Source organism: Ceratotherium simum, chromosome 9 (genome assembly GCF_057802395.1).
Source record: "Ceratotherium simum simum isolate JZ-2026a chromosome 9, ASM5780239v1, whole genome shotgun sequence".
NCBI classification, from domain to species: Eukaryota; Metazoa; Chordata; class Mammalia; order Perissodactyla; family Rhinocerotidae; genus Ceratotherium; species Ceratotherium simum.
In genome coordinates this window covers 40,119,357-40,136,266 of record NC_141908.1, presented here as the reverse complement: position 1 = coordinate 40,136,266, position 16,910 = coordinate 40,119,357, and the positions used below count along the sequence as shown (strand labels likewise).

Sequence of the window (16,910 nt, the reverse complement as noted above, 5' to 3'; positions counted from 1 at the left end):
ACTCAAGCAGTCTATCAAAACTTTTTTCTTTTTTTTTTTGTCCGGAAGATTAGCCCTGAGCTAACATCCATGCCAATATACTCCTCTTTTTGCTGAGGAAGATTGGCCCTGGGCTAACATCTGTGCCCATCTTCCTCCACTTTATATGGGACGCTGCCACAGCATGGCTTGACAGGCGGTGCGTCAGTGCGCGCCTGGGATCCAAACCCCAGGCTGCCACAGTAGAGCGTGCGCACCTAACTGCTCTGTCACCAGGCCAGCCCTATCAAAACTTTTTTCAATGAGCCTTTTGTAAATATACAATAAAGAACTTTCTGTAGACTTGTATATCTGTTGGAATATGATGCTGTAACCTAGGATAATAGTCCTTTTCTAGGATCGTGTTAATGAAAACCAGTGGTACAACATAGTTTTATGTAGAAAATAACTCCTTATGTCTAGTACTTCATCTGCATAAGGAATGTCCGGACAGAGATTCTTATACAAGATACAAAAGATCCTTAACATTGAGAGAGATATGTCTTAAGACATTTGTGAATCCACGAATTTGTGAACTCTATTATAGTATTTAATATTTCATTCAAAAGGCATAAAGTATGCAAGGTGAGGATCACGACAGTCACTGATGGATGATACTAGGCAAGCAGCAAGTCCACTAACTAGCCGTGTGACTTGCATGTGCACATGGGCCTCTGTTCATATCTGGGCCTCAGGAATATTGCAAATTGCTGTGTTATCTTGGAGTTTGGAATTGTCGTAGATGATGTAATGGTAGAAACTTGGAATGACAAAAGCCAAGGAAGTATTGTATATCATGTCAGTCCTTACACTTGTAGTCAAATAATTATCAATCATAGATTCCTAATTGGGAATGAGGTTTTTTCAAAGGATTCCCTCTTCTTTTTGCTCTTGTCTTTCCAAGAAACCGTAACAGCACTGAGACATTTTTGTCATTTTCTAATTTAAAAATTATAATATCAAATTACTATATAAAACAGTTTTTCAAACTTTATACATCACCTCTTTTAATATCCTCAGATTTTGAAACTTTCATGTTTCAATGCCGAGTAACACTTCTTTATGTAGTTTTTCACTTGTTGCCTATCATCGTAAATCGTTAATAGAACATTTACCATTTTTTTTAATACACGATGAAAGTGAAACCGTCCCTTCAAATCTAGTTATTGTGGGCTTGTGCACTGACCTGCTATTGGAGGGGGCATAACCCTTGCGGTTCAGCTGCTGCTCTTAAATTGGCCCACCTTACTTTCCAGTGAGTACTTGTTAGCATTTTGGGGTCTCCTTTCCTCAGGCCCATCAGATGTCAACCACAGGTCTTTTGGATGTTGGTGGTTTGTCCTTACCCATTTATATTGTGGGGTTCATGAGAATTCCTTGCTACCTTGTTTTGTTGGAAATGTTGTCGTTAGGATTTGATTTTGCTAACTAGTTAGTTGCTCTGTTTTTATGTGGGGATTCAGAGAAATAAAAACTGGACTGCTCCTACCACCATCTTCTCCAAATCCTTTTAACAATTCCTACTGTACCTATAGTCATGTTTCCTAATGCAGTTTTATTTATATCTTTACTTTCTTTCTCTTGATCATTCTAGTCAGAAGTTTGGTTGTTTTTGTAAAATTTATTTTTCAGAAATACGATGTTTTTTTTTTCACCTTGAGAAACCAACTTTTGGTTCTGTTGTTGTTCTCTCAGGGCGGTGGAGAGGAGAGGTGGGCTGTGCTTGTTAGTTCCAGGCTGTAGCGCTGTCTTGTTATCCTGCCTCCAGCTGTTGCTGGTGTTGCTGCTTTGGCAACGATTCTTACAGGACAAAGTCAGGAAGAGTGAAGGGTACAAGTAGAAAGGTCTCTCTTCCATTCGTGTATGCAAATCTCTGTTGTAACCTGTCATCTCCCATCCCCCACTCTGGAACCCAGTTACCTCTGTTTCCTTAGGAGTTTTCAGAGTTTTGTTTTATATTTTTGATGGTTGTTTGTGTTTAGACTCCATCAATTCTCAATTATATAGCATTTCCAGGGTTGTGTACGGGGTGGGGAAGAGGGTTCAGGAGCTAGTGGCCTATTTAACTTGTCATCTTATTAGGAACCAGATGCATTTTCAGGATTATAGTAAATATAGCCAGATATTGCCCATCACCCATACTGAGGGTTTACTAGCCCTCAGCTGGTAAGGGTCCATTCTTTGTGAGCAATTAAGTTTAATAACATTCACTTCCAACTCCCAATCACAAAAGATGTTTTGTTTCGGGCTAAGCTCTGTGGATGTGATTTGGTAACTGCTTCCCTGAGGACAAACCAATCTGAATCCATTTTTAAATGACATTAGAACTGGACAAGGATAACACCCAATTTAACCTTTTCTCATCTGGGCATTTTGAAATAGGCTTTCTGTATTCTCTACTGTAACTATTATAAACATTCTAAATATTAGCACATAGGTATAATATCTTTGGCAGAGAGGGAAATACATATATTTTTCAGAATATTAAATGCTTCTATATTATTTTCATTATATGTTGCATAATTATCTCTTTAAATGAGATGGCTGCTATCTAATTATAAACGTGTTGTGGTGCTTTTAAAAAATTGTTTTAAAAATCCTTAAATTTGGGGGGCCGGCCCGGTGGCGCAAGCGGTTAAGTGCGCGCACTCCGCTGCGGTGGCCCGGGGTTCGCTGGTTCGCATCCCGGGCGCGCACCGACGCACTGCTTGGCAAGCCGTGTTGTGGCGGCGTCCCATATAAAGTGGAGGAAGATGGGCAAAGATGTTAGCCCAGGGCCGTCTTCCTCAGCAAAAAAAGAGGAGGATTGGCGGATGTTAGCACAGGGCTGATCTCCTCACAAAAAAAAAAAAAAAAATCCTTAAATTTGGTTTCGGTGAATTACATAGGAAAGAAGTCATAGAAAAGCAATGAAGCAGTCCGTAAGAGGCAGGCAGCTGCTAGGTTGACTTGCCACACTTCCATAGATATAGTTAATGAGTCCAAATAGATTTAAACTCATGGCACAGCAGGCAGCTTGAGTTTCATATTCAAATTGGTTCCCCATTCCCACTAAGTCTTGTGGGGGCAATTTCTGCTTGTGTCATAGCTGAGGAACCCTGAGCTCATAAAACTCCCGGTTTTAAGAGGACTGCTAGCAAACTAGCCCAAAAGGAAGACATTATCTTTGTACTTCTCAGGAAACAAATCTGCCCTCTGACTGGAAGAGAGACGCTATCTCTAGCTTCCAAGGGTGTCTGCAAACATCCTTGAAAAGATTGCCAAGACAAAAGTGTCATAAGATGCGTACAAACACTATGGAGCATTACCTCTCAACAGGAAGAAAGCTGATTTGCTTTTTATGGGATCTGTGAGGCCTTCTGAAATGTAACTTGTTTCTTCTACTTACCCCGCCCCCAAACACCTCCACCTGAAGTAGAACTGTCAGCTAGTTCTAAAAATGTAAACAGCTAATAACACTAAACTTCCTAAGATTATACTAAACTTGAAATTAAGAATTAAGATAATTTTTAAAAGTTAAAAGTAGGGGCTGGCCTGGTGGCACATCGGTTAAGTGCGCGCGCTCCACTTCAGTGGCCCGGGGATTGCAGGTTCAGATCCTGGTCATGCACCCACTCACCGCTTGTCAAGCCATGCTGTGGGGGCATCCCATATAAAGTGGAGGAAGATGGGCAGGATGTTAGCCCAGGGCCAGTCTTCCTCAGCAAAAAGAGGAGGATTGGCATCGGATGTTAGCTCAGGCTAGTCTTCCTCACACAGACAAAAAAAGTTTGTTAAAGGAACAAATAAAGAAATGAATGCTACTTCAGTTTAAAAAAAAAAAGTTAAAAGTAAAAATATAAATAAATGAAACTTGTGTGTACAGTCTTGGACAAATAGATGAACTTAATTGTGATCGTGCTTCATATAAGAATCAGCAAATAATATATCCAATTTCATGAAGTTTAAAAATATAAGATGGAATTTTTACATTATTGAACTGAACATCTTTAAAAATGATTTTTAGGAAATTTTTTGTTGTCTAAATAAATTAATCAATAATAATGAGCCTTTTCTGATTTTGTGTAGTACATTAGTGTTAGGCAATCAGAAGAAATTCTTGAGGAACTTTCAGATCTAAGGTTTTTTAGAATAATCTCTCTATTGCTGATTTATTTTAACCACACAGTATTCTATACTATGAAGATCCATTAATTTATAAAGGAAACAGTTGCATGTGGTAACGCAATATGTCTAAAGATTTTTGGTTGTAGTAGATAAAATCTTTCTTTTACTAAAGACTTGATGAAGGTTACCAGTAGTTCTCCAGCTCTAACAGAATAATTTCTTTTCAGAATCTCTGGGGCTGCGTAGTAAAGTTCTGAGGAAAATTGAAGAGCTCAGGACAAAGGTGAAAACCCTTTCTTCTGGAATTCCTGATGAATTTATATGTCCAATAACTAGGGAGCTTATGAAAGATCCTGTCATTGCATCAGGTATGTGTGATGCTATTCTAAGTTTCAGGGCATATTATGTGCTAAATGAATAAATAATGTCTACAGTTCATAGAAGTTTATTTAAATGTGGAAAATTTTCAAAATTCAAAATTTTCAAAATGTTTTATTTCTCATAAGTAGTTTTGGTTTTCTTTTTTCTTTTTAAAAACTTAGATCCCAAGTGAACTATTGAACACTATGTATTAACACATAAAACTGGATGGAGTAGGTTTAGATAAGATTAGAGAAAAAGGAATACGTTTTACAGCTTTACTTAAACTTGCAAAATGTGTATTTAGTTACTAGAATGTAAAGTTAAAACATTGTTTTTAAGATAAACTGTTGAGATCTCTTGTGTTTATTTTGTCTCTCATGAATTTAAACAAGCTTATAGAAATAAAAATTTAAAGATTATAAAGTTTCATCATTCTACATTAATTTCTAATCTTTGTCAAACACGTACATACATACTTTACATAGTTGTAATCAGTGAATCCATATTGTTTTTTATTTTTGTATATAACTTTATTATATACATTTCTAAATATTGACTTAGTCTACATAATTTTCAGTTTTAATAACTATTCCATTGTGGCTCTGTGCTACATTTTGTTTGACTCTTCTACAATTTGGTGTACATGTGTTTGCAAATCTTTATGTTGTAAATAGCGTTGCACTGATATCTTGGTACCCGTTTCTTTTTGTTGTTACCATTACTTAGGATTATTCTCATGGCATGTGTGTCCCAAAGCAGAATTAACCAGTCAGAGAATATTTTATGAACATGAAAAAGAAAAATTTTGATAGTTTTTGTTAGATTTGTTATTATTTTCTAGAAAAAAAAAAGAGTGCTACCAGCAATATATATGTATACCTGTTTTCCCACAGTTTTGTGATCATTGAATTTTATAACTCTATTTTTGCGAGTTTAATAGTTGTTTGAAACTGTATTCCTTACATTCTAGGGAGGCAATAAATTTTTCTACATAGCAGTTGACCATTTAAACATGCTTGGGTATAAAATATTCATCTTATTTGATAATTAACTTATCTAAGGGACTTACCATGCATATTGTGGCCACGTGATTAGTGGAACTAATCATGTAGGCTAATTTTGTTAATATCATTTTAATATATTTGTCTCTACTTGCTCTGAACTTTTGTAGGCAGGAACATTTTTCCTTTATACAACTGTAAACATTTTCTTCTAGTTTTTAAAAAATGCTTAGCTCTCTTACATTTGGAATTTTATATTTGCTCTGAGATTTGATTGAATCAAGAACATATGTTTGTATTTTTTGCAAATATCCTCTATAATTGTAAAATATATCTTCATTGTCTGAAAAATTTTCAAACAAAACAGAGCTGTATAAAGTGAGTCATCTCATCTATCTGTTCCCAAAGTCAAGAATTATAATTCTAGATGTTTTTCTCTGTATATTCTTAAATATCACACTTTTAATACCAACAGAATCAAGATATTTTTACAAAACTGGGCTTACACATTTTATACTGTTCTGTATCATGTCTTTTTTTTTTTTTTTTGGTGAAATGTCCATGGATGTTTGCCTGTTTTAAGTATGTAGTCATCAGTAAATGCTGCTGTAATTTTTCTTGATTTAGTTCCCAGGGAAAGAAGGCAACATCATGTTATCTACTTTATTCTTTTAAAGGCTGCCCAATATTCAAGTGTATCTGTGTCCTGTAATTCATTTTATTCCCTGTTGATTTTTTGCCATTATAAACTACAACAGTGAGCATTATTGTATAAATTTATCCTTGCAGTCTTAACGTGAATATTTCTGTACGATAAATTAGTTAAATTTTTAAAATTTTATTATTTTTGTTGAAGCAATTGTAGATTCACATGCAGTTATAAGAAATAGCAGAGAGAGATCTTGTACACTTTGCCCAGTTCCCCCACTGGCAGTATTTTGCAAAATGATACTATAATATCACAACCAAGAGATTGACATTGATGCAATCCACAAATCTTATTTAGATTTCCCTAGTTTTACATGTGTGTTAAGTTCTGTATAATTTTGTCCCTTTTGGAGGTTTGAGTATCACCCACTAGTCAAGACAGAACAGTTCCAAACCCACAAGGACCCCTTCTGTTGCCTTTTTATAACTATGTCCATCACCTGCCTGCTCTCTTCCCACCTCCAGCCCTAATCTGGCCTCCATTTCTAAAATTTTGTCATTTCAAAAGTGTTATATGAATGGAATCCTACAGTAAATAACCTTTTGGGATTAGCTTTTTTGCTTAGCATAATCCCGAAAGAGTCACCGTCTATTTATTTTTAGTCTTCCTGTGTTACTTTGTTTTAGAGGTGTTCCCTGTGGAAAACCTACTTGAATTAATTTTTTTAAAAAACTCAGTCGTCCTCATCTTGAATAGAATTGAACTGATTTCTTTATATTGTGATTGATACATTTGGGCTAATTCCTGCCAGCATATGTTTCCAACTTACTTTGCTTTCTTCTAGTTCCCTTTACCCGCTTCTTTCCTGAGTTGATCACATGTCCTTTTTGGCTTCTTTACCCTGGTGTTTCTATCTATTGAATTAACTGCCTCAGAAAAATTTCTAAGACCTGTTTCTCCCTATATTTCAGGATTCTTACAGAGTATTTTTCTTTATCCATCCTTTTAAGCAGCATGTGCTTGGTGAAAAATATGCAGTACAGAAATAATTATTTTGAAAATGTGGAGATTCTGGTGTATCCTTTCAAATATTTTTCTGTCCATTTATAATTTTGTTCTGTAGCATATGGGATATAATACATACTTTAAAAAAGATTTTATTTACTTAATGTATCAGGTAGAATTCCCTGTCAGTATATTCAGAACTACTTCATTCTCAACTACAGGATAGTCTTTCATGGTATGAATATGCTATAAATTAACTCTTACTCTATTGATAGACATCTTTCTCCAAGTAATTCTGTAGAAAGAAATCTTCAGTCATGTACTATATACAGGTACATTTGTTTAAATATTACTGTTGGATAAATTCTTAATACTGATAGGCACTGCCATATTTTAAATTTAGTTTTAATTATGGTTACCTTTCATTATTCTTTTTAACAACTGGCTTGTTCAATTTTTGCTCTTTTAGACCTCCAGATAAATTTTAGAGTCGTTTTGTTATGCTACAAAAGAAAATCTCATTGACATTTTGATTGGAATTACAGAAAATCTAAAAACTAAATGTTAATTTGGGGGTGGAGTAAGGAGTAGAATGACAACTTTGCACTAGTGAGGTGTTCCATCTATTCTTTTGTTCCTTTGAGGTTTATTCTGAACATTTAAATATGTTAATTCATTTATATAGCTTTTTGGAAAAATCAGTGTTTGCACTTATAATTCATCATTTCAAAATTGTAAAAACCTAATAAACCCTATCTGACCACTTTGCTTTTTTATGAAAACATACACAGTGTTCTACATCAGTTATATAGGGAGAACACACACTCTGGCTTCTGTTATTGCAGTACAATTCAGTTTAATTCTGATTTTTTGTTTCAGAGTTTTCCTTTGATATATATTTTTATTTCTCTTGTTCGGGGAGCACAGTGCTTCTCGAATGGAATTCTGTGCTGTTGATCAATTCTGGAAAACATTCAGCCATTCTCATTCTATACGCCTTGTCTCTTTAGCCTGTCTAGGTAATTTTCTTAGACCTACCTACCAGTCATCTATTTTGCATTGTCTTTACACTATTTAACCTTTCCATTGAGATTTTTTTCAAAATTTCAATGACTTTATTTGTCATTTTTGGAAATCTGACTTAGCCTGTAGATTAAGGGCACAGACTCCGGGAGCCAGACTACTTGAGTTTAAATCCAGCTCTGTCCCTGCCGACTTATGTGACCTTGGAAAGTTATTCAGGCCATGCATCAATTTCCTCATAAGGTGGTTGTGCAGATTAAGTGAGTTAATATAGGTAACAGTGCCCTGGAACAGTGTAATGTTACACAATTAGCTATATGAGTATTAAATATTTATTTTTCATAATATATTATTTCTTAGATTCATTCTTATTTTAGAAAGACAGTACAGGTTGTATTCATTTTCTGAGGTTTGTGGGATCCTAACCCTTGCTCTTTGTTGTCTACATGTGTTCCTTTGTCTGCTCATCTTCAGTCAAGTATTACCTGTGGAATTCCATTGTGGGAAGAGGGTGTAGCTCCAGAGAGGTGTTGGGCTTGCTTTGTTCATTCCCAGAACAACAGGTGGGCAGCAGTGGGCTGAGCAAGCTTTTTTCTTGGACAACAGATATAAATTCAGAGGCTAGGCCAGTGAGCTAATATTTCTTACTTGAAGTTTTCACTAGGGTGAAGCCATTTCAACCTAGAAGTCAGCTCTCCGTGTAGAAAGATGCTTCTTTTAGTTACCATTTCTAAGTATAATGTAGCAGGAAATTTTGGGGTTTACTTACTCTGCTCTATTACCAGAAATGGAAGTCTAAGTAATGAATAAATCTTATAATAGGTATCATTACATGATATTTTACCAGAACCTATTCATCTGAGTATATTAAACTGAAATAAAATTTTGTGACTGGAGCTTATTAAGTATTTTTTACTTCCTAGAACTATCTAGTACAGCTCTGGATTTGTCAACTCAGCATCTTGGTTTATAGCAAGAGTCAGATGGTGCTCTTTGGATGAAAGTAATTAAATTTTTTTCTTTATTGAAAGTTTTAAAATCCTTAGACCAATTAAAGTACTGAAAACAAGCAAATTTAGTTAGTATTGAATGTAATGTGCAATATGTATCATCTTTTAAAAATTGTCAGTGTTTTCCCCTGGTGATACGTTTGATTTCAAATAAGTTAACTCTAGTTGCAGTCAACTTCATACGTGAACTTTTACAAGAAACTAGGAGTGTCATTAACACAAATTGTCAGCTGCGGTTGTTTTTAGTTACAATAATGTTTAAGTGCATTTTTATTCTACATGAAAGGCTCTGTGTGTATGTGGGGGTGGGGAAGTGCTTGTTGCTTTGCAGCACTGATAATCCCCTTACTCCTTTGGGATGAACTTTGGTAGACCAGTTTAAAAACTGTCATATAATTATCAATGCTGTAGATCCACTCAGAATTCCTGCTTTCTCTGTTTATCAAATGTTTCAGGGAATATATTTTAACCAGTAGAAAACTGTTGATTATTTCAAAGAATCACTATTTTATAATACCATGGAAAACTGATATCAAACTTTAGGGTAACCTATGGCCAATGTAACTGACTTTCCCACAGTAGGAAACCTATACTTTATCTTAGAGTGAAGGGTTTGACATCTTCATTGCTACTACCCAAGAAACTGACAACCCACAGCAGGCGAGGAAAAATTGTTCATTTAGGGGAATTCAATTAAAGGTGACAAAATACTGTATAATGATGATATGCTCTAACAGTGTAGATATAATACAACTATTAAAAATGGAGAGTAGAGAATATGAAAAGTTGAATAAGCTCACTGATTGTTAATTGAGTAAAAGCCTATCTGAAATTTAGATACTGGGGGAGAGAAAAAGACTATTAAGTGATTTGAATATTACTTATTGTAAGGAACCAAGAGACACTAATAATATTCTTGGGCTCTTTTGAAAAGATATTAGTGTAAAGGTAACCAGTAGATCAAAAATACAAACCTCCCTAAGCATCAAAATTGATGAAACCAGTTCCCATAGTGAAAGAATTTATCTATGTGATTTATAAAATATAAAAAATGATAAAACTATTACTAAACTTACTGGTAATATTAATAAACAGTTTGGCTTAACTCATCCCTAAAGAGACAAAAGATTTGAGATTAGTTAACAAAGTGCAATCCAACCTAAAACAAGGATTCAGAAGGGTTAGGAATAAAAGGATAGGCAAAGATGAGACAACTGAAAATGAAGAAGGGTTACATGGTTGTCTACAAAAGTAGAATTCAGACCAAAAACAATTTTATAATACTGAAGACCACGATTCTCAGTGAAGATAACCATTACTAGCTATGCAGTCCCAAACACAGCAACACCTTTCATAAAGCAGAAACTACAGACAGTATAAGGAGAAAGACAGCACAGGAACAGACCTGATCACATGTCTCAGTCCAAAACAGATCAAAATAATGTATCAAACTCTCAACGTTCAAAATAGAAAGTACATCTTCTTTTTGAACACATATGGGACATTCATATTTAAGCACCAGACCACCACCACCACCAGAAATAACACGAATAGCATAATGTCACCACAATGGAATGTAACAAATTAATAACAAAAGTGAGCCCCTTTCACCTGGAAGGTTAATTAAAAACATGCTATTGTCAGATTTATCTAGTCTGGTGGCAAATGAATTAGCTGTCATTGAACTCAAAAATATTTCACATGGTAATATTAACATGCACATGCACATGATTTATCAGTAATAGACCAGTGTGATGGTATTATATAAGACTGAGGTTCATTATCTGTACTTAGCTTTTTATAAGTAAAAATTGAGTATATTTTCCTACTCAAACTGTTTTTACAACTCAAGAGTAAGACAAATAACCCAATTAAAAAATAGGCAAAAGATTTGAGTAGACTTTTCTCCATAGAAAATATACAAATGGCCGATAAGCACTAGAAAAGATACTCAATATCATTAGGGAAATGAACATCAAAACCACAATGAGATGTCACTTCATACTTCATCATAAGAGACAAGAATCAAAAAGATGGAAAACAGCATGTGTTGGGAATGTAAAATGGTGCAGCTGTTGTTGAAAACAAGTTTGGCAGTTTATCAAAAAGTTAAACATAGTTACCATATGACCCAGCAGTTGTACTCCTAGATATATATCTAAGAGAATTGAAAACATATGTTCATACAAAAAGTTGTACATGAATGTCATAGCAACCTTATTGATAATAGCCAAAGAGTGGAGGTAACCCCAATGTCCCATCACTGGATAAATAAAATGTGGTATATCTAAACAGTGGAATATTAATCAGCCATAAAAAGGAATAAATACTTATACATGCTTCATGGATGAACCTTGGAAACATTATGCTAAGTGAAAGAAACTAGACACCAAAGGCCACATATTCTATGCTTCTATTTGTAGGAAATGTCCAGAGTAGGCAAATCCATAGAGACAGAAACTAGAGTACTGGTTGCCAGGGGAGGGGAGAGTGTCTACTAATGGGTACAGGGTTTCCTTACGGAGTGATGAAAATGTTCTGAAATTAGATAGTGATGGTTGCATGACTCTGTGAATTATATTAAGAACCACTGAATTATATACTTAAAAGTGTGGATTTTATGGTATGTGAATTTCATCTCAAACAGAAGCAAAAGGCATTAACAGTATCTGCAGAAAGCATCTACCATCTCTAGGACTCAGGGAACACAGGGAAGAAACTTGACGTTATCAGAACCTCACATGGGTCTCTCGGAACCAGAATGTCGGCCTCTAAGAAGGGAGAGCTACCTAGCTGGTGCTAGTTTCTCTAGAGGGGGAAGGATAAGACAAATTTGGACAGTACCTACAATGAAGCAAACAAAAATGTCTGGAGAGTGTAACCAACTACCCCTGCCAGATGAAGGGCCATGGCCAGGCACAACACTGACAGGAATTCACTCTGTTTTTGTCTCCCTCTAGAGGAATCCTGTGCAGGATCTAACGGGGCTAGCTGGCAAAGCAGAAATGCAGTATCCTGGCCCCAGCATGCCACACCCTCAGCATCATGTGTGGGTCTGGAGCTGAGAGACAATAGCTTAACAGGGCTAATCAGCATTTAGCAAGTTAAATCAAAGAGGAATCAAGAGGGCCGGCCCTGTGGCTTGGTGGTTAAGTGCGCGCGCTGCGATGCTGGTGGCCCGGGTTCGGATCCCGGGTGCGCATCGAGGCACCACTTCTCCGTTCATCCTGAGGCCGAGTCCCACATACAGCAACTAGAAGGATGTGCAGCTACGACGTACAACTACCCACTGGGGCTTTGGGGGGAAAAAATAAAATAAATAAAAAATCTTTAAAAAAAAAAAAAAAAAGGAATCAAGAGCCTTCATATGTCTGTGTAAATAGAAAGCAGTTAAAAGGTATAATGGAAGATTTAATTTACAATAACAAAAAACCCCAGACATAAAAAATATGCAAAATTTTGCAAATTGACAGGAAGAAAACTATAAAACATCCTTGTGAAGTATACTTGGAACAAATGGAAAGCATAGCATGCTGATAGGAAGACTCAGCAAGATGTCACTAGTAGGTTTTTTCCTGGAGATACAGAAGGTGATTATTCGGTTCCATTGGAAAGAACACACAACAAATAACCTATTAAATTAAAAAAAAGACTGTCAATAGCCCTACCAGATATTAGAACATGTTATAAAGCCTCTATCAATAACACAGTGTGGGGACGGCACATGAATAGATAGACCAATGGAAAATAATTTTTAAAAATCCAGAAATTGATCCAAGTACATCTGGAAATTTAGTGACTAAAAATGGCATTTTAAATCAGTGGGAAAAATAAGTATTTTCAACAAATGGTATTCTGACAACTAAATAGCCATAGGGAAAAGGGTAAAACTGGCTTCATCTCTTATACTGCACATCTAAAAACTAATTTCAAATGGATCAGAGATATCAACATAAAAAAATGAAACCCAGAAGAAAATGTAGGTAATTTCTTTGATAAGCTAGAAATAGGGACACTTCTCAACATGGACTCAAAGTCCAAAAGAAGTGAAAAATTGATGCAGTGCTAATATTCCAGATATTAAGAAATCAAATATTTAGAGAATTCATATCAATCCTCAAACTCTTCCAAACTCATATTACAAGGCCAGCGTTACCCTGATAACAAAACCAGACAAGGACACTACAAGAAAAGAAAATTACAGGCCAATATCCCTGATGAACGTAGATGTAAAAATCCTCAAAATATTAGCAAACCAAATTCAGTACGTTAAAAGGATCATACACCATGATCAAGTGGAGTTCATTCCACGGATGCAAGGATGGTTCAACATCAGTAAATCGATGTGATGCACTACATTAACAAAATGAAGGATAAAAATCATATCATCTCAATAGATGTAGAAAAAGCATATGACAAAATTAAACATGATAAAAACTCACAAAGTGGGTATAGAGAGAACATACCTCAAAATAAGGAAGACCATATATGACAAGCCCACTACTAATATCATACTCTGACAAAAAGCTGAAACTTGAAGATCAGGAACAAGACAAGGCTGCTCACTCTTGCTGCTTTTATTCAACATAGTATTGGAAGTCCTAGCCAGAGCACTTACTCAAGAAAAAGAAAGAAAAGGCATCCAAATTGGAAAGGAAAAAGTAAAACTGTCTTTATTTGCAGATGACATATTATATATAGAAAACCCTAGACTCCACTAAAGAACTGTTAGAAATAATTAATTCAGTTAAGTTGCAGGATACACAATTAATATACAAAAATCAGTTGCATTTCTGATAGTTAACAAGCTATCAGAAAGAGAAGAAACCAATCTCATTTACCATTGCAGCAAAAAGAATAAAATATCTAGGAATAAATTTAGCCAAGGAGGTGAAAGACCTGTTATAAGAGATTGATGAAAGAAATTGAAGACAACACAAATAAATGGAAAGATATTCTGTGCTCATGGATAAGAATTAATATTGTTAAAATGTCCATACTACCCAAAGCCATCTATGGATTCAGTGCAATCCCTATCAAAATTCCAATGGCATTTTCCACAGAAATAGAACAAACAATCCTAAAATGTGTATGAAACCACAGAAGACCCCGAATAGCCAAAGCAATCTTGAGAAAGAACAACAAAGCTGGGGGTTTCAAACTACAGCAATTTCAAAGTATATTACAAAGCTATAGTATTGAAAACAGTATGATATTGGCATAAAAACAGACACCAATGGAAAAGAATCAAGAGCCCAGAAATAAACCCCACATATATATATGATCAATTAATTTACAACAGAGGAACCAGGAACATACACTGGGAAAGGAAATTCTCTTCAATAAATGATGTTGGGAAAACTGGACCACTAACTTGCACCATACACAAAAATCAACTAAAAATGGATTAAAGACTTGTATGTAAGACCTGAAACTGTAAAGCCCCTAGAAGAAAACATAAGTGGTAAGCTCCTTGACATTGATCTTGGCAATGATTTTTTGGATGTGACACCAAAAGCAAAGGCAACAAAAGCAAAAATAAGTAGGACTACATCAAACTAAAAAGCTTCTGCACAGCAAAGGAAACAAAATGAAAAGGCAACCTATTGAATGAGAGAAAACATTTGCAAATCATGTATCTGATAAGGACATCCAAAATATATAAAGAACTCATACATCTCAATAGAAAAAAACCAAACAATTCAATTAAAAAATGGGCAGAGGAATGGAATAGACATTTTTCCAAAGAAAACATACAGATGGCCAACAGGTAGGTGAAGATGCTCAGCATCACTAATCATCAGGGAAATGCAAGTCAAAACCACAATGAGATATCATCTCATCCCTGTTAGAATGGCTGTTATCTAAAAGATGAGATAACAAATATTGACGAGGATGTGGAGAGTAGTGAGGATGTGGAGAGTAGGGAACCCTTGAGCACTTTTGGTGGGAATGTAAATTGGTGCAACCACTATGGAAAACAGTATGGAGGTTCCTAAAAAAATTAGAACTACTGTATGAGCCAGTGATTAATTCCACTTCTGGAATTAATTCAAGGGAATTAATTCTGGTATTTATTTGAAGGAAGCAAAATTACTAACTTGAAAAGATACCTGTGCTCCTATGTTCATTGCTGCATTATTCACAATAGCCAAGACACGTAAACAACTTAAGTGTCCATCCAGAGGTGAATGGATAAAGAAAATGTATGTATATACAATGGAATATTATTCAGCCATAAAAAAGAAGGAAATTCTGTCATTTATGACATCATGGATGGACCTTAAGGGCATTTTGCTAAGTAAAATGCAGAAAGAGACAAATACATATGATCTCACTTATATGTGGAATCTAAAACAAAACACCAAACTCATACAGATTGGTGGTTGCCAGAGGCAGGGGGTGGGAGTGGGCGAAATGGGTGAAGGTGGTCAAAAAGTAGAAACTTCTAGTTATAAAATTAGTAAGTCCTGGGGATGCAATTTACAGCATGGTGACTATAGTTAATAATACTGTATGGTACATTAGAAAGTTGCTAAGAGAGTAATCTTAAGTTTCTCACCACAAGAAAAAAGGAAAAATCTGTAGCTGGTGATGGGTGTTTACTAGACCTATTGTGGTGATCATTTTGCAATATATATATAAATCATTATGGTGTGTACCTGAAACTAATAACTGTCAGTTATATATTAATTTAAAAAAATCTTCCTAAATTAAGTGCAACCTAAAAGAAAAATGGGCCAAAAATATTAACAATCAGTTCATAGGAAAAAGAAAAGCAAATAGAACATTTTTTCATTTTTAAGAGCTATCTCCCTCATAATAAAATAAATTAAAACTACCTGATATTCTATACCATTGTTCATGAGAGACTGGTAAAAATCCAGTTTGACAACATATTCTCTTAGTAAGGCTCTGGGGAAAAAGGCACTCATCAACATTTCTAGTAGGAGTAAAAAAATGGTAGAAATCCTATGGAACTATTGGCATATGTAGCACAATTATATACATTTACTCTTTGATGCAGCAATCCTACTTCTGGAATCTCCCCCAAAATGATAAGACTGTTCATTGCAGCACTATTTGTAAAAGGCAAAGATCAGAAACAACCCAGATCCATCCATACAGTGGAGTACTGTGGGGGGATATGAAAAAGCAAGGTATAGTTAAGTAAAAAAACAAATCAGGTACAAAATAGTGTATACAGCATGCTAGCTTTTATGTAAGCGAGTATATGTACTGAGTGTGTACGCATACATTTGCTTGTATTAACATAGTTACCTATATGGGAAGGGAGGGAATATGGGTTGGACAGAGATAGAATAGACTCCTCTGAAAGTACCTTGTTTTATAGTTGTTACTTCAAAATCACTTAAATGTTTTACAGAGTTAAAATAAATCTTGAAAAACAAACCAAGCTCTAAAAATTGGGAGGATAAAAAGGGAAGCAAATGGACCAAATTGTATGTCAAAGTTGGTAACATAATCAAACAGAAGAATTTTTTTTCAAGTGATTTTCAAACACAGTATTTCAATTAGACAACCCTAGTGGATCTGTCTTGGTGACAGAGCCAGAAAGAAATCTTAAATTTCTTTCACAGCCTTACGTTAGTTGCTACTATGTTGGCATAGTTAGTTTGAAACAGTTGTATGCATTGTAGATTAAAGCAAATAGGTTAATGTGTAAATGTAATTAGGAACTAAGATTTTCAGTTTAAGAGCTACAAGTATAAA

General features: G+C 35.1%; 1 protein-coding gene across 11 annotated transcripts in view; it reads left to right on the top strand.

The window, feature by feature from the left end:
- Nucleotides 1-16,910, top strand: part of WDSUB1 (WD repeat, sterile alpha motif and U-box domain containing 1) — a 50,496-nt gene that overhangs the window by 32,365 nt on the left and 1,221 nt on the right. For all 11 annotated transcript variants that reach the window (XM_087435256.1, XM_087435254.1, XM_014785937.2 and 8 more), the window contains one exon: nucleotides 4,353-4,493. In XM_087435256.1, the coding sequence (XP_087291382.1) occupies nucleotides 4,353-4,493 (141 nt within the window). The remainder of the gene's footprint in view (nucleotides 1-4,352; nucleotides 4,494-16,910) is intronic.